Source organism: Podarcis tiliguerta, assembly GCF_965153285.1.
Source record: "Podarcis tiliguerta genome assembly, chromosome: 4".
Taxonomy (NCBI): Eukaryota; Metazoa; Chordata; class Lepidosauria; order Squamata; family Lacertidae; genus Podarcis; species Podarcis tiliguerta.
In genome coordinates this window covers 9,781,750-9,806,308 of record NC_139537.1, presented here as the reverse complement: position 1 = coordinate 9,806,308, position 24,559 = coordinate 9,781,750, and the positions used below count along the sequence as shown (strand labels likewise).

Sequence of the window (24,559 nt, the reverse complement as noted above, 5' to 3'; positions counted from 1 at the left end):
AACTCCAAATAATACAGTGGTACCTCGGGTTAAGTACTTAATTCGTTCCGGAGGTCCATTCTTAACCTGAAACTGTTATTAACCTGAAGCACCACTTTAGCTAATGGTGCCTCCTGCTGCCACTGTGCCACCAGAGCACGATTTCTCTCATCCTGAAGCAAAGTTCTTAACCCGAGGTAATATTTCTGGGTAAGCGGAGTCTGGAACCTGAAGCGTATGTAACCTGAAGCGTATGTAACCGGAGGTACCACTGTAATTATTATTATGGTTGTTGTTGTTACTTATGCCCCGCCCATCTGGCTGGGTTTCCCCAGCCGCTCTGGGTGGCTTCCAACAAGAGATTAAAAATACATTAAAACACCAGTCATTAAAAACTTCCTTAAACAGGCAACTCCTGGATCTCCCACATCCTTGAGCAGCTCCACTTGCTCAGTCAGTAGAGCATGAAACCCTTAAATCTCAGGGTTGTGAGTTCGGGTCCCACATTGGGCCAAAGATCCCTGCATTGCAGGGGGTTGGTATAGATGACCCGGGAGGTCCCTTCCAACTCTACTATTCTACGATTCCATGCTCATCAAAGAATGCTGTTTTAGCTTCAGCAACCTAATGCCACACTTGGCCAAGGAAGTTATTATTGATATCCTTTATTAGGCATAGCAAACCACACATTATCAAACAAAGACTGTATACAAATTGTGCAAAATACGAGCTCAACATAACAAGGTTTGTCCCAGTCAGATCTTTAACTCCAGAGAGAATCAATTTGCATAAATAATACAATACAACACTACCACATCACCGATCAGTTAAGAACCACTAAATCTTTTCATAATGGCCCAGTCTTTCTACATGGACAGCACTCAAAAATTCAGCCACTATTAAAGTGAGTTCATAGAATCATAGAATCATAGAGTTGGAAGAGACCACAAGGGCCATCGAGTCCAACCCATGCCAAGCAGGAAACACCACCAGAGCACTCCTGACATATGGTTGTCAAGCCTCTGCTTAAAGACCTCCAAAGAAGGAGACTCCACCACACTCCTTGGCAGCAAATTCCACTGTCAAACAGCTCTTACTGTCAGGAAGTTCTTCCTCATGTTTAGGTGGAATCTTCTTTCTTGTAGTTTGGATCCATTGCTCCGTGTCCGCTTCTCTGGAGCAGCAGAAAACAACCTTTCTGCCTCCTCTATGTGACATCCTTTTATATATTTGAACATGGCTATCATATCACCCCTTAACCTCCTCTTCTCCAGGCTAAACATGCCCAGTTGATCATTCCTGTCCGAGAGCAGGTCCTGAATTGTTGGTCGTATAGAATTGAGCTCATTGAGTTGTAAGGCCTCTAATAATTGCCAGAAAACAAGCCTCCAATAATTGCCAAGGAAGTTTTCCGGCGCCCGCCCTGCAGAAATGAATGGGAGCCATAGGGAGGCTTCTGTCATTTCTGTGGGGCTGACCTGGGAGACGTCCCCACCTAGTGGATTAGTGCCCCAAATCACGGCTTCTGCTGTTTGTACCTGGAACAGATCTCTAGAAAGAGGCTGGAAGCCTCCACTCGCTCGCTTTCAGCGGAATTTGCTGAGCAAAACTTCCTGTGAAAACAAAAAACGAAAACCCACAACCATGCTATTCTTCTTCAAGAAGAAGAAGAAGAAAGTGGGAAACGAAAAGGGAGCAAACGCACACACATTGAAGCTTTTGTTCACAAAGGAGGCAGCAAAACTCTCCAATCCGAGACCCCGTGCCACGGTGCCAGGACTCTGAAGCGATGCGGCCAGCAAGGGCAAGATTAAAGTAGCCATTGTGCCGGGCGCCTTCTGAAAGGGCTCGTTTCAACATGAAAAATGGCCCTGGGATTATGATGAATGAGGTGTCCTGACATGCATGCAACCTCGCCCCCGCCCCCCGGTAATCCTGTGTTAACGCTGAGGTAGCAGAGCGCTCTTGCCGCCTGTGATGGAGACCCCTGTACCGCTCACCTCCTTCCCCCCCTTGGCCTTCGGAGAGGATGATTAATTGCCTATCCGTTGCCCCTTGTCAGTTAGCCGGCAATCTTTGTTCCCCACAGATGAACCATCTGCCGGGGCCGTAAGGTGCTGCCAGCTCGCTCTCCCTGTTCTCCCTTTCATGGCTGTTACTTCTGAGGAAGATGGCAGTCAGGGGGCTGAGAGAGGTCCTTGCGTTCTAAGAGTGGTGCCTTCGCTCTGGGAAGCTTTTAACAGCCCCACAGATTTATAGGCCGGGTCTCTTCCTCCTGCCTCTCCGGCGATGCAAAAAGAGTGTGAGTCTTCATGCCACAGAAATATATCTCAGGGAAAGGGCTGAGCCTAGGTAAAATGCAGATGACTTTGTTTTCCAGCCGATGTAAATTAAGTCCAATTACATTCACACACACACATACAGTGGACGCTTGGGTTGCGAACGTGATCCGTGCAGGATGCACATTCACAAGCCGCAGTGGCGCATCTGTGCACGCGTGGGTTGCCATTTCGCACTTCTGTGCATGCGCAAAGCGCAATTTAGCACTTCTGCGCATGCACAACCCCCGAAACCCAGAAGTCACCCGTTCCGCTACTTCCGGGTTTTGGCGGGTCCGTAACCTAAAAAAACACAACCTGAAGCGTCTGTAACCCGAGGTATGACTGTGTACACACACACACACACACATACATATATACATATATATACATATACACAAACATACATATATATACATATACACAAACACACACACACATATGGCTTCCAGTTAACAGCAGCCACGAAATTAAAAGACGCCTGATTCTTGGGAGAAAAGCAATGACAAACCTAGACAGCATCTTAAAAAGCAGAGACATCACCTTGCCAACAAAGGTCCGTATAGTTAAAGCTATGGTTTTCTCAGTATTGATGTATGGAGGTGAGAGCTGAACCATCAAGAAGGTTGATGGTCGAAGAATTGATGCTTTTGAATTATGGTGCTGGAGGAGACTCTTGAGAGTCCCATGGACTGCAAGAAGATCAAACCAATCCATTCTGAAGGAAATCAGCCCGGAGTGCTCACTGGAAGGACAGATCCTGAAGCTGAGGCTCCAATCCTTTGGCCACCTCATGAGAAGAGAAGACTCCCTGGAAAAGTCCCTGGTGTTGGGAAAGATGGAGGGCACAAGGAGAAGGGGACGACAGAGGACGAGATGGTGGGACAGTGTTCTCGAAGCTACCAACATGAGTTTGACCAAACTGCAGGAGGCAGTGGAAGACAGGAGTGCCTGGCATGCTCTGGTCCATGGGGTCACGAAGAGTCGGACACGACTAAAGGACTAAACAACAGCAGCTTCCAGATCACACCAAACAGGTGATCTGTCTGGTAGCTTGATGCTAGCAGGAGAATCTGACAAAGGCGTTTGTCTGCTGGGATAACTCAGCCAAGAGAGCATGAGGCTCTTAATTTCAGGGTCGTGGGTTCGAGCCCTACAAAGGATTTCTGCATTGCAAGGGGTTGAAGTAAACTCCAACTCTACAGTTCTATGATTCTATTATCTTTGTACCATAGATACACATTTCGCTTTGCATAGCACAGGAGGGTGGGTCCCTGCCCCTCGGAGCTTGAAATCTATAGTTCAGCACATGGGTGGGTGTTGTTGAGTTATAGAGTCAGGGGGCGGATCCAGAGGGTCATCTAGACCCACAGGAATCGCAGCTAAGAGGAAGAGGAGACAGGAATCAGACGTGGGGAACATAGCATGGCAGTGCCCATCCATTGGAATTCACGTTCTCTTTCCAGGAAGACCTACCTGCCCTGACAAGCCTTTTAAGTGCGAATCTTTACCCTCCTCTGCATTTGCATTGGGTTGGAAAATGGGTTTTATATACAGAATTGTTTCACGTATGTTTCTGTCGCCGGTGCTTCTGCTGTTAAAGCGCCTAGCGATGTTTTGACAGGAAGCAAATCCGCAAACGGAAGCGATCAATAGATACAGTGGTACCTCGGGTTAAGTACTTAATTCATTCCAGAGGTCCGTACTTAACCTGAAACTGTTCTTAACCTGAAGCACCACTTTAGCTAATGGGGCCTCCAGCTGCCGCCGTGCCGCCAGAGCACAATTTCTGTTCTCATCCTGAAGCAAAGTTCTTAACCCGAGGTAATATTTCTGGGTTAGCGGAGTCTGTAACCTGAAGTGTATGTAACCTGAAGCGTCTGTAACCCGAGGTACCACTGTATATTTATCTATAGCAGGGGTCAGCAAACCTTTTCAGCAGGGGGCCAGTCCACTGTCCCTCAGACCTTGTGGGGGGCCGGACCGTATTTTTTGGGGGGAGGGGGATGAACGAATTCCTATGCCCCACAAATAACGCAGAGATGCATTTTAAACAAAAGGACTCATTCTACTCATGTAAAAGCACACTGATTCCTGGACCGTCCGTGGGCCGAATTTAGATGGTGATTGGGCCGGATTTGGCCCTTTGGGCCTTAGTTTGCCTACCCATGTTCTATAGCAAATTCTCACTTAGCCATGAATCTCACCTGGGTGCGACTTGGGGCCTGCCGCTCCCTCTCTCCCCTTGCCTACCTCGCAAGGTTGTTGTGAGGATGTGATGGGGGGCAGAGTACTTCGGCCACCTTGCTCTCCCTGGAGGGGCATAAGCTGAATAAACAAATGAGGTCAAACGCTTGTTTTTACATGTGCATCTCTTTCCCTCTCTTCCTGCTGCAGTGGACTGCATGGACCCCACCTGCTCCGGTCGTGGCGTGTGCGTGAGAGGAGAATGCCACTGCTCTGTCGGATGGGGGGGAACCAACTGCGAGACCCCCAGAGCGACCTGCCTGGACCAGTGCTCCGGCCACGGCACGTTCGTGCCCGAAACCGGCCTGTGCAGCTGTGATCCCAGCTGGACTGGACACGACTGTGCCATTGGTAACTGCACCTGCGGCTTTTCCATTTATTTATTTCAACAGTGTATGGTGGTGTTGGGGGAGAGGTGGGGGACACATCTGGCTCCTTCTGGGGTCGTTTGCCTGTCAATTTTTTTTTTGGGGGGGGGGGAGGTTCTGACCTCCTTTTTACTCCTTTGCCTAGTCCTCAGACCTTAGCTTGCACAAAGAGTCCTGAAGAAAGAGTGCTTTGCAGAATGCTGCTTTTATTCTTAAAAAGTCTTCTTCTCCAACCATGACTGACAGCTTTTACACACACCAAATTCAACCAGCTTTCTACCATCCAACCAACCCAACACTAACATTGACCACTCTATATATACAGGTACCATTTGGTGAAAGGCGGCATGAGTCATTGTAGGCCGCTGACTCAGGCTGACTTAGTTACCGTATTTTTTGCTCTATAGGACGCACCCGACCGTAGGACGCACCTTGTTTTAGAGGGGGAGAACAGGAAAAAAAATTCTCCCCCTCTATGCGAAGCGCCCCTTTAGCGAAGCGGCAGGAGAAACGGAGCCCCTTCCATTTCTCCTCCCACTTCGCTGAAGGGGCGCTGCGCAGAGAGGGAAAACTGTGCAGCACCTCTCCAGAGAAGTGAAGCCTGTAGAGCGAGAGGGGTCGGTGCGCACTGACCCCTCTCGTTTTCCAGGCTTCAGTGAAGGCAACCCGAAGCCTCCAGAGCACAGCAGGAGTTCCCACCCTGAAGCCTGGAGAGCGAGAGGGGTCGGTGCGCACTGACCCCTCTCGCACTCCAGGCTTCAGCGAAAGCAACACAAAGCCTCCAGAGCACTTCGGAGGCTTCATGTTGCTATCACTGAAGCCAAGGAGCCTGCATTCGCTCCATAGGACGCACACACATTTCCCCTTAATTATTATTTTTTATAATAATGTTTTATTAAGAATAAAGAAAAGAAAAGAAAAAAGAAAAATACAAAGATAAAAAACAATTAAAAACAATTCAATCTTTCATAACATACCTTGCATTTGCTTGTTTCTCGGACCTTCCCACACCTCCCCTCTTTGTATTCCAGCTCAATTTATTTATTCAGCAAATCCTTTCCCTCTTTACCTTTATCCTTAGCTTGATCTTAATATATTATAGCTTTAACTTTCCACCTGTTAACATTCCATTTTTGCATATTCTTTCATAACATTATTGCTAAAAAACCCTTAACCTCAATCCAACATCATTCTAACATTCATTAATTTTGCAATATTTCTGTAAATAGTCTTTAAATTTCTTCCAATCTTCTTCCATGAAGAAGAGAAGAACATTTCCCCTTAATTTTTGGAGGGGGAAAATTGCGTCCTACAGAGCAAAAAATATGGTGTTTTAGCATTAAATAAACAGCTGCCCATTTTTACCTGTGACATTGCCTACCATCGGTCCCCAGCTTGCACTCCTGTCGGTGCTTCTAACAGAGCCGTTTGACTTCACCCCCAGAGGCGCACTCCATTGTCTCTGGAGACAAGACGGATGTCAGCAATATACCGCTTAGCTGCAGTAGTCTCTAAGCACCTGCACCCATAACCCTCCTTGCTCCTCGGTGTACATATAGGCCCATAGTTCATGCCAACTATTCATTTTGGGGATGGGCGAGGTGGGGTGGGGGAGCTACGCCTGTCTCAGGAGTACAGCCACGGTTGGCGTGCAAATCCATCATTCGGAGCCGGGGCCGAGATAGACTTGAGAGGTCTGGGTAACAAATGGGTGTTTACAAACCACCTTAGCAGAGATTTCTTGCCACCAGGCATGAAACAATAATAACTTTCTTAACATGGGAAACAGCTCTGTGAGGGATGGAGTCGTTGGGTGTAATACTGAACTGCCTGACAAAAAGTGACTTGAGGTCCATTCTACAAATGCAGAAAGGGGAAAGGTTATGTTTTGCTATGCGACCCCCGGAGGGAGTTGTTTTCCGTGGGACTGAGGTGGGAGCGGGGCTGGGGAGAGGAGTTATATGCAGAAATAACGGAAGAGGGTAGTCTGCTGTATTAAACCAGTCCTCAAATTGTAGTTGCCTCTCGTTTTCTTCAGGAATTATAGTTAAGGGCTTCTTTTTTTAATGGTAAGCTGTTGTTTTTGTTGTTGTGGGTTGGAAGGCATAATCGTATCTCCCTCGTCTCTGGAGACCTTTAAAGAATGGAATGTCAGGATTTAATCTTATAGGATCTGTGCTCTTTACTACCTGGAAATGGTGGTCTTTGCAGACAGGCAACCTCAGTTAAAGTTAAGGAGCCCAGGAATATGGTTTCAGTGCTGGAACAGAACTTGCACGCCTTCCACACAAAACAGAAATCTGCTCCTGGTCTTTTCCTGTGCTCCCCAAAACTCTTCTTTGAATCATAATTTAGCACGTTGAGAAAAGCCTTTTTTCGTTGGGAACAATAGCCAGAAATCCTTGCTGTTTCTATGCTTGCTGCTTGCGTTCCACTCGGAAATCTGCCACTAGGTCCCAGTCTTTTTGTTCTCCACTGTTGCTGTAGGAGACCGATAGGGGAGAGACATGTTCTGTTGCAGCTGGGGCAGAGGACGGCGTCCGGTTGTGCTGCTGCAGATACACCATGGTGTTTCTTCCGTCTGAGCTCCTCCCAGCGGCCATTCCTCCTCTGGTCACTGCTGTGGACCACCCATTAGGTCACCATCTCTTGGTTGCAGCTCTTGCAACCTAACTCTTTATTTTGGGTTGCTGTTGGACACATCTGATGGGTGCTTTAGCTGAGATTCCTGCATTGGTACTAGGTGACATCTGGGGTCTCTTCCAACTCTGCAATTCTATGATTCCATGATTCTAAGCGGCCAGCTAAGCTCATTGTCACACAAAGAAACTTGCTGACCAGCCCAGCAACCTCCTCCATTAGTTTTCAGTCCTTATTGGGCACAGGAAACCCCAAACAGGAAGGGTCTTATGGCAGGGGTCAGCAAACTTACCACGCCTCGGGCTGGTGTGTCCAGTGTCGATCGCGCGGCGGGCCAGAGGGCAGGGGAGCGCATGCCCATACGTGTGTACACACATTATTTACAGCACACTTTCGGGTCGGAGGAGCACCGGAAATAGCTTCTGCGCATATGCACAGGCCTCCGCCGACCCAGATGTGCACCGGAAATAATGCTTGCGCATGCGCACAACACTTGCACATGTGCACAAGCTATTTCCGGTGCTCCTCCGACCCAGAAGTGGGCAGCTGCGCAGCGGCGGTAAGAGCGGGCGGCGGCGGCAGACGGCGGGGGTCACCACGAGCCAGATAAACAAGTTATTCGGGCCTTATCGGTCCCGCGGGCCTCAGTTTGGGGGCTCCTGGCTTAGGGCAACATCCAGACAGACCCCTCCTCCCTGTTTGGGTGCCAAGGTGTTTCATAAGGCAAACATGGAGCTGTTTTTTTGGGGGGTGGGGAATAACATCATGGAGGAACAGAGTGTTATCAGCAACCGTTGGCGTTCAAATTTTCACAGGTTCCCCACCACCACTCGCTTGTTTAAAATTTTTGGAAATAACCCAAGTGGCGCCTAAAAGAGAGGAACTGATTCATCACCCAGGGATCGTTCGAAAATAAGGGATAATTTATTGTGGCTTTGCTGTCCTTATGTAGCCCAAAAGACTGACGTTGTGGCTTCACACAGGTTCATCCTTGAGCTACAGCGTGAGAACTGACAGTGAGCAGCCTATCAGGGAGGGTGTTTGTTTGTTTGTTTGTTCATTTGCTTTAATTGCAACACAGTAGGAAAATCACACCCTCCAATTCTGATAAAAAACCGAGAGTACCAGTGGGGTGGGGTGCTGCTGCTTAATTAAGCTCACTTGAAACCAGAAAATCCAACTTAAGACAGTTTGTAATTATTAAATTTTCTAATAACGTTTTGAAGGTCAGTGGAACGGTTCCAGTTTTTAAGCAGCTCTGGGCAATTTTTACCTGATCTTCTATCTTAGCATTAAATCCACATTTATTAAAGGATTTAGCACGGGTAACAGAAGCGGCTATCTCTCTCTCTTTTTGTTTCCCTTGCATACAAATGTAATCTCCCCCCACCCCACCCGCTCCAACAGCCATCTTGTAAACCAGTAAGCGCCACGAATGGAAGATTTTTTTGGGTGACAAATGTATGATCTTTCTCTTAATAGAAAAAAGGGGGTGGGTGGGTAGGTGTTTGAAAAGTGAGCTAGATGCTAGCATCATTACTCATCCCTCCTTCCTCCACTTTGAATAGGACATAGGTAAAGGTAAAGGGACCCATGACCATTAGGTCCAGTCGTGGCCAACTCTGGGGTTGTGGCACTCATCTCGCTTTACTGGCCGAGGGAGCCAGCGTACAGCTTCCGGGTCATGTGGCCAGCAGGACTAAGCCGCTTCTGGCGAACCAGAGTAGCGCACGGAAATGCCGTTTACCTTCCCGCCGGAGCGGTACCTATTTATCTACTTGCACTTTGACGTGCTTTCGAACTGCTAGGTTGGCAGGAGCAGGGACCAAGCAACAGGAGCTCACCCCGTCGCGGGGATTCGAACCGCCGACCTTCTGATCTGCAAGTCCTAGGCTCTGTGGTTTAACCTATAGCACCACCTGCGTCCCATTGGACATAGACTGCAACAAAAGAATGAATGAGGGCCTTCCCTCACTTTTGAGGTTACCCGTGGGAACACTCAGCCCTAAACTAAGCATGGTCAGTGAGTTTCGTTTTTCAAAAATGACCAGACTCTTCTGGAAGGTGGAACTGGAAATGGCCGTCTCTGCTCGCCTCGGAGCCGTTTGAATTCGCCCCAAGCGACCTGGCAAGTAGCTAACCACAAGCCTATAGTATCTCCGGAGTTGCATTTATTTATTTATTTAATCATTTAATCATTTTTTCAGTACAAACAACAACTGCAAAAGACACATACAACAAAAACCATAATAACACTAATAACACAATTTGACAATTCAGATTTGAATACAGTGGTACCTCGGGTTAAGTACTTAATTCGTTCTGGAGGTCCGTTCTTAACCTGAAACTGTTCTTAACCTGAAGCACCACTTTAGCTAATGGGGCCTCCTGCTGCCGCTGCACGATTTCTGTTCTCATCTTGAAGCAAAGTTCTTAACCCGAGGTACTATTTCTGGGTTAGCGGAGTCTGTAACCTGAAGCGTATGTAACCCGAGGTACCACTGTACACTGATATACCTATGACTACACCTTTTTAACAATATTTCCCCACCTCTCTCTCCTCCCCCTACTTCCCGCCACTAACCGCCTTATCGCTTAAATATTCCTTCCAGATTTCTTCATGTTTATCCATTCTTAATTTGCGTCGACATGCAATTCGTTGATATGTAGCTAATCTGTCCGTATTATCAATCCATGTGCTCAATGGAATCTTTTTCCAGAGTTGCATTGTTGAGACTTGTGAGAATTGTCTTTCCTCTGTAGCGTTATACCAACCTGGTTCCCTCCAGATATTTTATACTACAGATCAAGATTAAGGGGTGATATGATAGCCATGTTCAAATATATAAAAGGATGTCACATAGAGGAGGTAGAAAGGTTGTTTTCTGCTGCTCCAGAGAAGCGGACACGGAGCAATGGATCCAAACTACAAGAAAGAAGATTCCACCTCAACATTAGGAAGAACTTCCTGACAGTAAGAGCTGTTTGACAGTGGAATTTGCTGCCAAGGAGTGTGGTGGAGTCTCCTTCTTTGGAGGTCTTTAAGCAGAGGCTTGACAACCATATGTCAGGAGTGCTCTGATGGTGTTTCCTGCTTGGCAGGGGGTTGGACTCGAAGGCCCTTGTGGTCTCTTCCAACTCTATGATTCTATGATTCCCGCGTTGCAGAGGGTTAGACTAGATGGCCCTTGTGGATCCCTTTCAAATCTAGGACTCTGCAGCTTCCTTCAGCCCCAGCCATCATGGCTAATGGCCATGGATGATGGGACTTGTAGCCTAAGACTTCTGGAGAGCAGCAGTTGAAGAAGGCCTGTGTTACACTCTCAATTGCTGCACGTTTGCAAATTCTCCCGTTTCCAGCAAGCCCTGAGAACCCACCCCTGGGTGTTTGGCTTTTGTTATGCTGGGAAAGAAAGACCAGGACATTTGCTGGGATCAAAGGTTTGGCCAGGAAGCAAACAGCAAGCGTCTTAAACCCGCTCACATGTTTCGTGAGCCAATCCCCTCTCCCTCCCCTAGAAAACTGGCCCGTCTCAAGCCAGGAACAATTTATTACTTTGTGGAAGCAGATTTTCTTCAGCCAAGAGGGATTGCTTCCAACGGACAAGAAGTGCACTCTCAAGCCAGGTGTTGCTATTTTTATTTAGTAGGTTTTGCAGTGTTTTGCGGGAAGCGCATGCAATGCATGCCCTCTCTCTCCTCCGGTGGCGCAGAAAACTGTGCACAGCTCATTCTGAGCACTCGCTTGCTACAAACGGGAAAACATAGAATCATGCAGTTGGAAGAGACCACAAGGGCTATCGAGTCCAACCCCCTGCCAAGCAGGAAACACCATCAGAGCACTCCTGACATATGGTTGTCAAGCCTCTGCTTAAAGACCTCCAAAGAAGACGACTCCACCACACTCCTTGGTAGCAAATTCCACTGTGGTGCCCAGAACTGGACACATTACTCCAGGTGAGGTCTGACCAGAGCAGAATACAGTGGCACTATTACTTCCCTTGATCTAGATGCTATACTCCTATTGATGCAGCCCAGAATTGCATTGGCTTTTTTAGCTACCGCGTCACCCTGTTGGCTCATGTCAAGTCTGTGGTCAACCAGGACTCCTAGATCCTTTTCACATGTACTGCTCTCAAGCCAGGTGTCACCCATCTTGTATTTGTGCCTCTCATTTTTTTTTGCCCAAGTGCAATACTTTACATTTCTCCCTGTTAAAATTCATCTTGTTTGTTTTGGCCCAGTTCTCTAATCTGTCAAGGTCGTTTTGAAGTGTGATCCTGTCCTCTGGGGTGTTAGCCACCCCTCCCAGTTTGGTGTCATCTGCAAATCTGATCAGGATGCCCTTGAGTCCATCATCCAAGTCGTTGATAAAGATGTTGAATAAGACATCAGTTGAAGAATTGCATGTGGATGAAATTCCCCACTTTCCAGGTTCTTCATCTCCAGGCCTCTAAATTGTGAGCTTAGTATCTGATACTCGCAACATGCTTTAAATTCTTGGCCGTCAACTGATGAGCTTCAGTGGGACCCAGGTTATTTGCTTCATCTTATCACCTTCCCGTTTGCTTATTTATTTATTAAATTCGTATGCCGCCGTACCTTCATAGATCTCTGGAAGGTTCACAGCATAAAACACAAGACAAAAAGAAAAATCACATGATAAAAATGAGGAGGGGAGACCCGATAAACCCCCTCCAACCACCCCCTCCCACAGACACATTTAAAAGGGGCATAAGATGTTAATTAGCCAAAGGCCTGGTTAAAGAGGAACGTTTTCACCTGGTGCCTAAGGGTGTATAATGTGCCAGGCAAGCCTCCCCGGGGAGAGCATTCCACAAACAGGGAGCCACCACAGAGAAGACCCTGTTCTTGTGTTGCCACCCTCAGGTCCTTTATGTGCAATAAATAAATGAAATGAAATAATTGCAGCAGTAAAGTCACATGGGAGAAGCTTGGTTTCTGTACAGCAACAACTGTGTGTGTGTGTGTGTGTGTGTGTCTTTACTTGTACCATGAGCAGAACAAGAGGGTGTCTTCTATGCCATGGGAAGGAAACTAAGCAACTAGGAAACTAAGCAACAAAGCAACTAGGCAAACTAAGGCCCGGGGGCCGGATCCGGCCCAATCGCCTTCTCAATCTGGCCTGCGGATGGTCTGGGAATCAGCGTGTTTTTACATGAGTAGAATGTGTCCTTTTATTTAAAATGCACCTCTGGGTTATTTGTGGGGCCTGCCTGGTGTTTTCACATAAGTAGAATGTGTGCTTTTATTTAAAATGCACCTCTGGGTTATTTGTGGGGCCTGCCTGGTGTTTCCACATGAGTAGAATGTGTGCTTTTATTTAAAATGCATCTCTGGGTTATTTGTGGGGCATAGGAATTCATTTATTTTTCTAAAAAAATATATAGTCCGGCTCCCCACAAGGTCTGAGGGACAGTGGACTGGCCCCCTGCTGAAAAAGTTTGCTGGTCCCTGTTATGCCTTCTGCAGACATAGCAATTTCCCTTAACATTTCAACTCTCCCTGTCTGAAGAGGGACCTGTAGGCAACTCCGAAGTCAAAATTCACCCTGAAAGTCTTAAGGAGGAGAGCTCTCCAGCCTTAAAAATTGTCTCAGGCCCCTTCTTACATGAGACTTTCTGAGCAACAGGGCAAATGAATCGGCGTGTGAGGGAAACAGCGGGAGCGCACTGAGCACCTCACGATGGCGCAGGGAGCAGCCTGAGCTGTTCTCACAAACAGTGAAAAGAGATTATAGATGAAAGGAAATATTTAACCATCAAGTTTTTTTGCGGGGAGGGCTGGAGGGAAACATTTGGTGTGAAAATATTTGTTATTGGGGAAAAGGCTTTGATGCCCACAGAGAGTCTGTTAGATCTGCTCTGAAAAGCAGAGTATTTAAAGCCTCCTTTTTTTCTCCTCAGCTTTCTTCTCATTTGCTTCCGAGTCTCAGATTTTGTATAATCTCATTTTTCATTGCACCTGCAAAAAAAACCCCTATTTTACGACTATTCTTTTTAATTTAGGCTGCACATATGACTCAGATACCTCTATATTGAGGGCGGTAAGGGGACCAGAGACCACAGCTGGGCTGTTTGGACCAAAACAGCGATGTCATAATTCATTGTCATCCCATAAAAATTGGGCATGATGTAGACAGAGACAGCCTTATCCTTGCGCAAGTTGCTTTGCAGCATCGAACAAATAAAAAAAGAAGGGTCCCTTCGCCATTTAAGTCACACTCTAAATTAGTGGTTTCTAAAGTTGGTGGTACGGGACACGGGTGGCACTGTGGGTTAAACCACAGAGCCTAGGACTTGCTGATCAGAAGGTTGGTGGTTCGAATTCCTGCGATGGGGCAAGCTCCCGTTGCTCGGTCCCTGCTCCTGCCAACCTAGCAGTTGAAAGCACATCAAAGTGCAAGTAGATAAATAGGTACCGTTCCAGCGGGAAGGTGAACGGCGTTTCCGTGCGCTGCTCTGGTTCACCAGAAGCGGCCTAGTCATGCTGGCCACATGACCTGTACGGCGGCTCCCTTGGCCAGTAAAGCGAGATGAGTGCCGCAACCCCAGAGTCGTCCGTGACTGGACCTAATGGTCAGGGGTCCCTTTACCTTTACCTTTACCCTTCTGCCCAGTTGCTAGGTCAAGTGACTGAGTGGAAAGGAGTTTGGAGTAGGGGTAAATTCCCCCCCCCGCCCTGTCCCACCTCTGCCCTCAATTCAGGATGATTTTGTTTCTTAACTTAGCTGGCCTTGGCTGAGTCCGCTGGGATGAGGGTCTATAGCCCACTGAGCCCACCAGGGAGCATCTCTCTCAAGTATAAAATGCAAGAGGATCTTAAAAGGCAGGTTTCCAAAATGCAACTTGAGAAACGCAACAAAAAAACACAACATTTCTTTCTTAGTTGTCTAGACCACAAAGGGCAAAACGCAATCAGTCTGGCTAGGGATGGCTTATGCTTTCTGTAGAGGGGAGGATGCCAGACAGCCGTCAGCCTTCCTTCCTGAAAAATATCTCTCATAAAGCCTCCCCAAATTTGGTAAATATGTTCTCTTAAGGAACAGGAAGGAAATCTTTTGAGGATTTCCCCTTCAATTTCACCAAGTTGCCAAGAATAATAGGCAGAGTCATCGGGAAGTTTATCCCGCTAAGCACAAGGTTCTGGAAATCAGCCCCCAAGAAAGATAACCATGTGCATTAATTGCCATGTGATGTATTTTGTCTTCTCCCTTTCCTTTTATTTACGCAGGCTTTAAGCAACCTGTTAAATTCTCTCTCCTCTAGACTGGCAAAACCTCTCAGCGCACGCTGCCTTGTGGCGAGCGCCCACAGGTTAGCAAAATGCCCCCACCTGAATAAGCCTTCAGCAGTTCCCATCCACAAGCACCTTCTTCTTCTTCTTCTTCTTCTTCTTCTTCTTCTTCTTCTTCTTCTTCTTCTTCTTTGGCGATCCCTCATAGCTGAGTAAGATTGTCTTTCATAAACAAGTGTTCATAATGAGTTCTGGCACCTCTTTTTCTAGAAAAATAGCAGGTTGTTTATTATTATTATTATTATTATTATTATTATTAGCACCACAAGCATACCAAAAGTTGTTGTTGTTGTTGTTGTTGTTGTTCTTGTTCTTCTTCTTCTTCTTCTTCTTCTTCTTCTTCTTCTTCTTCTTCTTCTGTGATCACGTAGCCGAGTAAGATTGTCTTCCATAAACACAGTTTTAACACTGAGTCCGTAAGTGACTGTGGAGGCCAATTCTGGATCCACACGTCCTTCCACAGTGGGGACATTGGTTCCCGGGCGAGAGTTGATCACGGTGTAGATTTGCCAAGCGTGCCTTCCTCTTAGCACGTTTCTCCCTTGCCTCCTGAGTTCGAGTGTCTTCAAAGCCCATGACACCTTTGGTAAAGGCTGTTCTCCAACTGGAGCGCTCGCAGGCCAGCGTTTCCCAATTGTTGGTGTTTATACTACATTTTTTAAGATTTGCCTTGAGAGAGTCTCGAAACCTCTTTTGTTGACCACCAGCATTACGCTTTCCATTTTTAAGTTCGGAATAGAGTAGTTGCTTTGGAGGACGATCATCAGGCATCCGCAAAACATGACCAGTCCAACAAAGCTGATGTTGAAGAATTATTGCTTCGACACTGGTGCTCTTTGCTTCTTCCAGTACACTGGTTTTACTTGGCCTGTCTTCCCAAGTGATGTGTAACTTGGTTGGGGAACCTCTGTGTTTACATAGCAATGGCTCCACAGACCAATGGGCCGATGCTGTGCAAGGCAGCTTCGCAGGCTGATGGGACAAACTGTAGTTCGTTCGGGTTCCTGGGACTTGTAGCTCCCTATAGGGGCGAACTGCAGTTCCCAGTAGTGTCTACACTGACTTACAGCGGCTCTCCAGGGTTTTAGACAGGGACTGTCTCCCAGTCCCACTCAGAGATGCCTTCAGGAATGATCCCGGGACCTTCTGTTTTTCTGCTACGGCCTTTCCTGCCGCAGCGTTGCTGCTCTAATTTATTGTTATTGAAGAAGAAGAAGAGTTTGGATTTGATATCCCGCTTTATCACTACCCGAAGGAGTCTCAAAGCGGCTAACATTCTCCTTTCCCTTCCTCCCCCACAACAAACACTCTGTGAGGTGAGTGGGGCTGAGAGACTGCAGAGAAGTGTGACTGGCCCAAGGTCACCCAGCAGCTGCATGTGGAGGAGCGGAGACGCGAACCCGGTTCCCCAGATTACGAGTCTACCGCTCTTAACCACTACACCACACTGGCTCTCTCCGCCTATTGCTGCTGCCTCCGCCTATTATATTTCGAGGGATCGTTATATAAGGCTGAATTTCAGCCAGGTGTAACTTTAGCACAGGCTGAGAGGTTGGGCGCGATTTCCACCCCCACTCCTGCAGGCAGTGACCTGAAGCAAACATCTTGTATAACGCCAGAACCCTCTTCCTCCCCAGCTACTCTCTGGGGGATTAGCCCTACATTTAATGTAGCAAGATGCACAAACGGAGAGCTTTCTGAGTTCCAGTCCATCTTGCAGTGAAAGGGCTGGATGAAGTGAATCGCAAGGCCACAGCGTATTTTTATTAACCATAGCGCTTGGGATTGTGGGTATCAACCTAAGAAACGGGGGCGGAGAACAAATTCCTTGCCCAGCAGATTCCCTAACCTGCATTTTCCGCCACGTTTCAAAGTCCTGCAAGACATTGGAGATAAAATGAGACATCCTTTGCGAAGGTTAGCAACATCCGAGAACAAAAATGTTATGTACTGAGTTGAATAGGATTCAGAATGCAGCAGTCTGATTAGTCCTAGAACAATAGGATTCAGAATGCAGCAGTCTGATTAGTCCTAGAACAATAGGATTCAGAATGCAGCAGTCTGATTAGTCCTAGAACAATAGGATTCAGAATGCAGCAGTCTGATTGGTCCTAGAACAATAGGATCCAGAATGCAGCAGTCTGATTGGTCCGCAAGAGCCACCCAATCCAACTCCAGGTGGAAGTGAATCCGCAACCTGATTGGCCTACAGGAGAATCCCAGAATTAGCCAATCACGTGGGGCCCATTGTGTAAATAATGTATATAAGCAGACATTTCGGGGGAACTTCCATTCCGCACTACTCTGAGCTGAATAAAGAGCATGAAATCCACACTCAACTCCTAGTATATTTCAAAAAACATGAGGCTTTCGTAGGCTCCTGGCCTCGTAACCAAAAAGCTAACAAGCCGCAAATAAATAGACTTTGCCTGGGACACTTAACTTTATTTTCGGCCGACTCGGAGGCTCGTTGTTTTCATGCTTAAGCAGTTTTTAATTAAAAAGCGGCTTTTGTTTCTTTGCTGTGGCAGAGCCTCCTCTGCCACACACACTGCTTCTGGATTTGCCCTGTTCCACTCAAACGCCATGGGAGCCGTGATAGGACTCAAAAGTAAACAGGAGATTCATTTGGCTTCGGCCGTCGCCAGATTCGTGTCCATCTCCTCTTGTAGCCTTATTGGAGTTCACCGACTGGGTCTGCGTTGCTCCCGGACAGGAGGAAGGAAGTCAAATGACACCGAGGGTTGGTTCAGAGAAAGAGTTCTTTATTTCTGCTCTCCGGAACAGCAGAAAGGCACTTGCGTGGTCAGTCCACAGCAAGTCCAAAGAAATGAGAGATTTCATGCAGTATATATATCCTCCAGGCACCCTCTCTCCCCTTCCCCAGGAATCCAGCCACGTCAGCTTGTACACGCAGGTTGACATCACAGATGTTCCTGCTCCGGCACTCTTAACCATAAAAGGGTATTCCTTCCTATACTTCTGACCATAAAAGGATATTCCTTCCTGTACTTCTGACCATAAAAGGATCTTCCTGTTCTTACTCTTATCTTGGAGCACCCTCTGGCGCTGTTCCCAGACTAGGTCTGTGCGTTTTTGTGGTCAGGATATAAGATAAGGCACAGACGTGTCTTCCCTGTTCTACTGGTACAGTCAAGGCCATCCTTGCCGTCACAAACTGATAAAGGAGAGGGCTCTGAGCACTTGTTTATACAGCTGGGTTTTGGCTCAAGAGCTCAAGTTAAAGCATTTTAGCTAAGGAAAAATAGGGATTTTGGTGCAGAACTGCCTGCGCAGTCAGTTTTGGGTTTGGGAAACCCATTCCTTCACTCTGTTTTGTAATCTGCTTATTAGATTCTTATTGTTGGAAAGGATTACCATTATGAGCTGCAGGAATTCTTTTCTCTTCCCCCACCGGCAAGGTAGCAGAGTGTGTCTTCTTCCTTGCTTTCTTCCACCTCGCCCACCCAAACACTAAAATTCTGACTTTCTCTCCCTTTTCTCCCCCTTCCACCCGACCTTCCCCTTTCTTCTCTTCCGCAGAGATTTGCGCCGCTGACTGCGGAGGGCACGGCGTCTGCGTCGGAGGCACCTGCCGCTGCGAGGAAGGCTGGATGGGCGCCGCCTGCGACCAGCGATCGTGTCACCCCCGTTGCAACGAGCACGGGACGTGCCGGGACGGCAAGTGCGAATGCAGCCCAGGCTGGAATGGAGAGCACTGCACCATTGGTAGGGGTAGGGGGAGAGCGCTTTCGACTACGGGGAAAACCCACGCGGAAAGGGGTAATCGGTGGGGTGGTGGGGCGGAAGGAGGGGTGGAGGAACTGGGTGAAAAGAGCATGCTTAATCGAACTGCCGCAACATTCCCCGCAGCATGCACACCCCCTTCCTTCCGTTCCTGGATTTCCATGTTCCAGTGTCATACATTCCCATGTGTGGCGCTCCCATGTGTGGCAGCCCCCGACCAATGTCCTTTGACGCTCTGCCCATGCTCAAGTTTCCAGTCTCCAACAAGCCCAGAAAAGGGGACACAGGGTGGTTGATACCAGCATCCCCAAGAGTCTCCTCCGCTTTTTTTTTTTTTCCACGTGGAGCAAGTTCCCAGACCTTAATTAATTAAATTTATATACTTCCCTTCATCTGAAGATCTCAGGACAGTTCACAAGATAAAAAAAAAGTTTAAGGTAAAGCTTAAGAGTGCATAGGAATTATTTATTTAATTATTTATTTATGCATATTCATATTTATACATACATAGGGACGCAGGTGGCACTGTGGGTTAAACCACAGAGCCTAGGACTTGCCGATCAGAAGGTCAGCAGTTCGAATCCCCGTAACGGGGTGAGCTCCCGTTGCTCGGTCCCTGCTCCTGCCAACCTAGCAGTTCGAAAGCACGTCAAAGTGCAAGTAGATAAATAGGTACCGCTCCAGCGGGAAGGTAAACGGCGTTTCCGTGCGCTGCTCTGGTTCGCCAGAAGCGGCTTAGTCATGCTGGTCACATGACCCGGAAGCTGTACGCCGGCTCCCTCGGCCAATAAAGCGAGATGAGCGCCGCAACCCCAGAGTCAGCCACGACTGAACCCTTTACCTTTACGTGCATACAAACATACCTTTACCTTTACATGCATACAAACATACAGTGGTACCCCTGGTTACGAACTTAATTTGTTCCAGAGGTCCGTTCTTAGCCTGAAACCGTTCTTAACCTGAGGTACCACTTTAGCTAATGGGGCCTCCCGCTTCCACCGCACCACCGGCGCGCGATTTATGTTCTCATCCTGAGGTAAAGTTCTTAACCTGAGGTACAACTTCCGGGTTAGCGGAGTCTGTAACCCGAAGTGTTTGTAACCTGAGGTGTTTGTAACCCAAGATACCACTCTACGTACATACATACATACATACCCCGCCCATCTGGCTGAAACATCAAACATTAAAAACTTCCCTAAATGAAAGTGACCAGAAACAGCCTAGCAGCCTAGATATGGGGATCCTCCGGGGGAATTGTTTCCCATTATAGGGAAAATACAGTAAATTATCCAAAATGTGGAAATAGTTGCTTCGCTCCCCCCATAATGCATCTAAATTGCAAGATTCAGGTTTTTCCCCCTAACTGAATTGAGGGATCCATGCTGACATGGTGGGTTGGGGTTCCACCCCCCTTCCTTTAGCCCCAGATTTCCTGGGGACTTCCCCCTCTTCCTTTCTTTCATGAGAACAAATCAAGAAACAAAAGTGCCTCATTTAAACATTGCTGACAGCTTATCGCCAAAGCCTGAAACTTAGCAATAAGTGGAACAGAGGGAGCCACGAAAATGCTTCATTTTCAGATTTAAAACCCCCAAGACCTGTTCTTTGCCTGTTTCACTCCACTAGCTTGTCGTGAACTCTTCTTCCATCGAGTATTCATAGGAATCATAGAATCATAGAGTTGGAAGAGACCACAAGGGCCATCGAGTCCAACCCCCTGCCAAGCAGGAAACACCATCAGAGCACTCCTGACATATGGTTGTCAAGCCTCTGCTTAAAGACCTCCAAAGAAGGAGACTCCACCACACTCCTTGGCAGCAAATTCCATTGTCAAACAGCTCTTACTGTCAGGAAGTTCTTCCTAATGTTGAGGTGGAATCTTCTTTCTTGTAGTTTGGATCCATTGCTCTGTGTCCGCTTCTCTGGAGCAGCAGAAAACAACCTTTCTCCCTCCTCTATGTGACATCCTTTTATATATTTGAACATGGCTATCATATCACCCCTTAACCTCCTCTTCTCCAGGCTAAACATGCCCAGCTCCCTTAGCCGTTCCTCTTAAGGCATCGTTTCCAGGCCTTTGACCATTTTGGTTGCCCTCCTCTGGACACGTTCCAGTTTGTCAGTGTCCTCCTTGAACTTTGTCAGTTTGTCAGTGTCCTTCTTGAACTTCAATTCATTGAGTTGGGCACAAGGGCTTCTTTCACTTTTATGAGAACTTTTGCATAGTTCATGTAACCGGAAGCTTTGAGCGGTCTTCCCACCTGACAATTTTCTCCCCTCCAATTTCGTCCAATTTCCTGGTGAAGCTTTGCCCCATTTCACCAGGGAGCCCGGCTGTTCCAGCATGGCGTTCAGCATGCAATTGTCATATCTCCACCCCATGTTAGCACAACCTTAAACCAGCCACTTCACAGCCCAGACCAACTCCTTCACGCTGCCATCTCAGGACATTACTCTTTCTCCAAACATATGTTTTCCTGGTTTACTGGGGGGGGGGGTTGTTGTTGTTGTTTTGCATCAATGCAGTTGTGGACAGCCACATGCAAAAGCGTTTTGTCTTAAGGCAGAGACTCTAAAAACAAATAAATGCTCTTGCAGGTAGGGAAGGCCAGTTGCCTGGATGGAGAGTTTGCGTAGGATTTGTTCTGTACCTCCTAATCAGCTGTTTGCAAGCCTACTCCGGCTCACTGTAAAAACCATTTGGGCTTCTTCTGGGGGAAAAACTTCTAGCATTTCCTGCAAAGGGAACCTGGAGCTTATAGTTAAAAAACTGACTTCTGCTACATGAAAGGATGCCACGAGAGTAGTTTCCAGCTAAAGAGAAGTCTCTCCTGGTGGAGATGTGCCTTCCTTGCTGCATTACTCAAGAGAAAGTCTTTTTTCTTTCTTTAAAAAACTGAAATGCAAGTGAGGGTTTTTTAAGCCTGAAGAGCTGCACAGGATCGGGGCCTTAGCAACAAGATGTGGTCTGAAACAAGATGTGGTCTGTGTGGCTTCCAGCAAAATTAAAAGGAAACACACCAAAACATCAAATATTCTAAGCATCCCCAAACCGGACTCCCTTCAGATGTCTGCAAAAAGTCATGTGATTGTTTATCTCCTTAACATCTGGTGGGAGGGCGTTCGACAGGGCAGGTGCCACCACCGAGAAGGCTCTCTGCCTGGTTCCCTTTAACTTTGCTGCTTGCAGTGAGGAAACCGGCAGAAAGCCCTCGGTGCTGGACATCAGTGACCGGGCTGGACGATGGGGTTGGAGATGCCCATTTATTTCTACACATCCCTTTCTTGCAATTTCCAATTTATTATTTATACCCCGCCCATCTGGCTGGCCTTCCCCAGCAACTCTGGGCAGCTTCCAACAAAATATTAAAATACCGTAATGCATCAAACATTAAAAGATTCCCTAAACAGTTTGGAACCCAGGGCAGTATTTGAGACTGCCCTGTTTTAAGTCTTTGTTGTTGCTGTTGTTTAGTCGTTCAGTCGTGTCCAACTCTTCGTGACCCCCTGGACCAGAGCACGCCAGGCACTCCTGTCTTCCACTGCCTCCCGCGGTTTGGTCAGACTCATGCTGGTAGCTTCGAGAACACTATCCAACCATCTCGTCCTCTGTCGTCCCCTTCTCCTTGTGCCCTCCATCTTTCCCAACATCAGGGTCTTTTCCAGGGAGTCTTCTCTTCTCATGAGGTGGCCAAAGTACTGGAGCCTCAGCTTCAGGATCTGTCCTTCCAGTGAGCACTCAGGGCTGATTTCCTTCAGAATGGATACGTTTGATCTTCTTGCAGTCCATGGGACTCTCAAGAGCCTCCTCCAGCACCATAATTCAAAAGCATCAATTCTTCGGCGATCATCCTTCTTGATGTTCCATCCTTTATGGTTTTAAGTCTTACAATCTGCCTTTTCTACTCTGAACACATAAAATGAGGAGCTGCTGACAGTCCATGTTTAGCAGGATGTCTCTGCCCCCGTTGCTGCTTTTATCCTATAGAATCATAAAATCATAGAATTGGCGGGGACCTCGGGGGGGGGTCATCTAGTCGAACCCCCTGCAATGCAGCATGGTCTGTCATGGGTGTAGGGAACACAATAGTCGCTGAAAAAACAAGCATTACACCACCATAAAAATCCAATATTTTGGGGATGGGAGTGGGGAGAGGATTAACAAACTGGCATATGTGAAAGGACATTGGCATGGAAGGTCATTGTGTGTGGCAAGCATCCCCCCTCATCCCAGTGTGATTTTTCTGCATGGGCACATGCGCCGTGGACCATAAATCGCTGTTACATCTTGTCTCCCTGCCTGCTTTATCCCTGATAAAAATTGTGTCATCCACTCCAACCCCTCCCCCCCCCAAAGTGGCTGAACCCCCATCCTGACCCGTAATTGACATGTGCGCAGGTAAACATTGCTAGGAGTCTCTGGCAGAAACGGGAGAGGCTTCTCCTTAACGTTCGACCAGGGTTTCCCAAACTTGGGTCTGCAGTTGGACTACAGTTCCCATCATCCCTGACCGCTGGACTTGCTAGCTAGGGATGATGGGAGTTGTAGTCCGAAAACAGCTGGAGACCCAACTGATTGCAATGATTTAAGCAGAAATGCAATGCACTTCACCATACGGAGGGAGACAGTGACCAGGTGAGTTTCGTACCTGCTCAGTGTGCTGTCCGGATGCTTAGACTCATAGAATTGTAGGCTTGGAAGGAACCCCAGGGGTCATCTATTCCAACCCCCTGCATTGCAATAATCCTGCCCTGAGTAGGTGCGAACCACCAGTCTTCTGATTAACAGCGTGCTGTTGATGGACAGAGATGGAAAAGCAGATGGCCTCTCCTGCTTTCCTTTATTAGGGTTTCTTCTTTTATTTATTTTCTAGCACTGTCCTGCAACCTACTGAGCCAATTCATGTTTTTTCTGGTCAGTTACCCATTTATTACTTCCTATACCTTTCAACCAGATTTGGACTGGGCCAATAATAATAGTAGTATGTTTCCGAGCACAATTCAAAGTGTTGGTTTTAAAGCCCTAAACGGCCTTGTTCCAGTATATCTGAAGGAGCGTCTCCACCCCCATCGTTCTACCTGGACACTGAGGTCCAGTGCCGAGGGCCTTCTGGCGGTTCCCTCACTGTGAGAAGCAAAGCTACAGAGAACCAGGCAGAGGGCCTTCTCGGTGGTGGCACCCGCCCTGTGGAACGCCCTCCCACCAGATGTCAAAGAGAAAAACAACTACCAGACTTTTAGAAGACATCTGAAGGCAGCCCTGTTTAGGGAAGCTTCTAATGTTTAATAGGTTATTGCATTTTAGTGTTCTGTTGGAAGCCGCCCAGAGTGGCTGGGGAAACCCAGCCAGATGGGCGGGGTATAAATAATAAATTATTATAATAATTATAATATTATTATTATAATAATAAGGAAGCATCCAACCATGCACTCTCCCACCGTAAGCAGCCTTAAGTCAAGCGGTGCACCAAGAATTGTACCATGTTATTCTGCGGGCCCCACGGCCTGGCTCTTTGCTGCAAAAGGTTGGCAGCTTCTCCCAGAGACTGCGGCAGTGACCCAGGTAACTTGGGCTGCCTGGATGAGTTTCTAAACCTGTCGGGCGTTCCCTCCTGGCAGTGTTTCCCAGGTGCTTCCATTCCCCTTTATCCTTTAGCAAATGTTCTGAACCGCCAGGCGACAGCTGAGGTTGTCCCATCCCGGAGCCAAGTCATCAATCTCCTCACCTCCTTGCTTGCAAATCCGAATCTCGTGCTTCCTCCTGCCCGTTTAGACATACTAGAGTCTAGACTCGAAAGTGGGGGGGGGGGGGACGCGCCAAAAAATTTCTTTCGGAGGTCACGGCCCTTCTCATTGGGTGGTCTTGCCTGAGCCAGTGCAGGAGGGGCGGGGTGGAGTGGGGGGGGGAGAATAAATGGAAAATACAAGGAGCCGTTTGAGAGC

General features: G+C 47.6%; 1 protein-coding gene across 14 annotated transcripts in view; it reads left to right on the top strand.

Annotated features, from left to right (window-relative positions):
- Window positions 1-24,559, top strand: part of TENM4 (teneurin transmembrane protein 4) — a 636,641-nt gene that overhangs the window by 501,119 nt on the left and 110,963 nt on the right. For all 14 annotated transcript variants that reach the window (XM_083435951.1, XM_083435958.1, XM_083435956.1 and 11 more), the window contains 2 exons: window positions 4,695-4,895; window positions 18,413-18,598. In XM_083435951.1, the coding sequence (XP_083292077.1) occupies window positions 4,695-4,895; window positions 18,413-18,598 (387 nt within the window). The remainder of the gene's footprint in view (window positions 1-4,694; window positions 4,896-18,412; window positions 18,599-24,559) is intronic.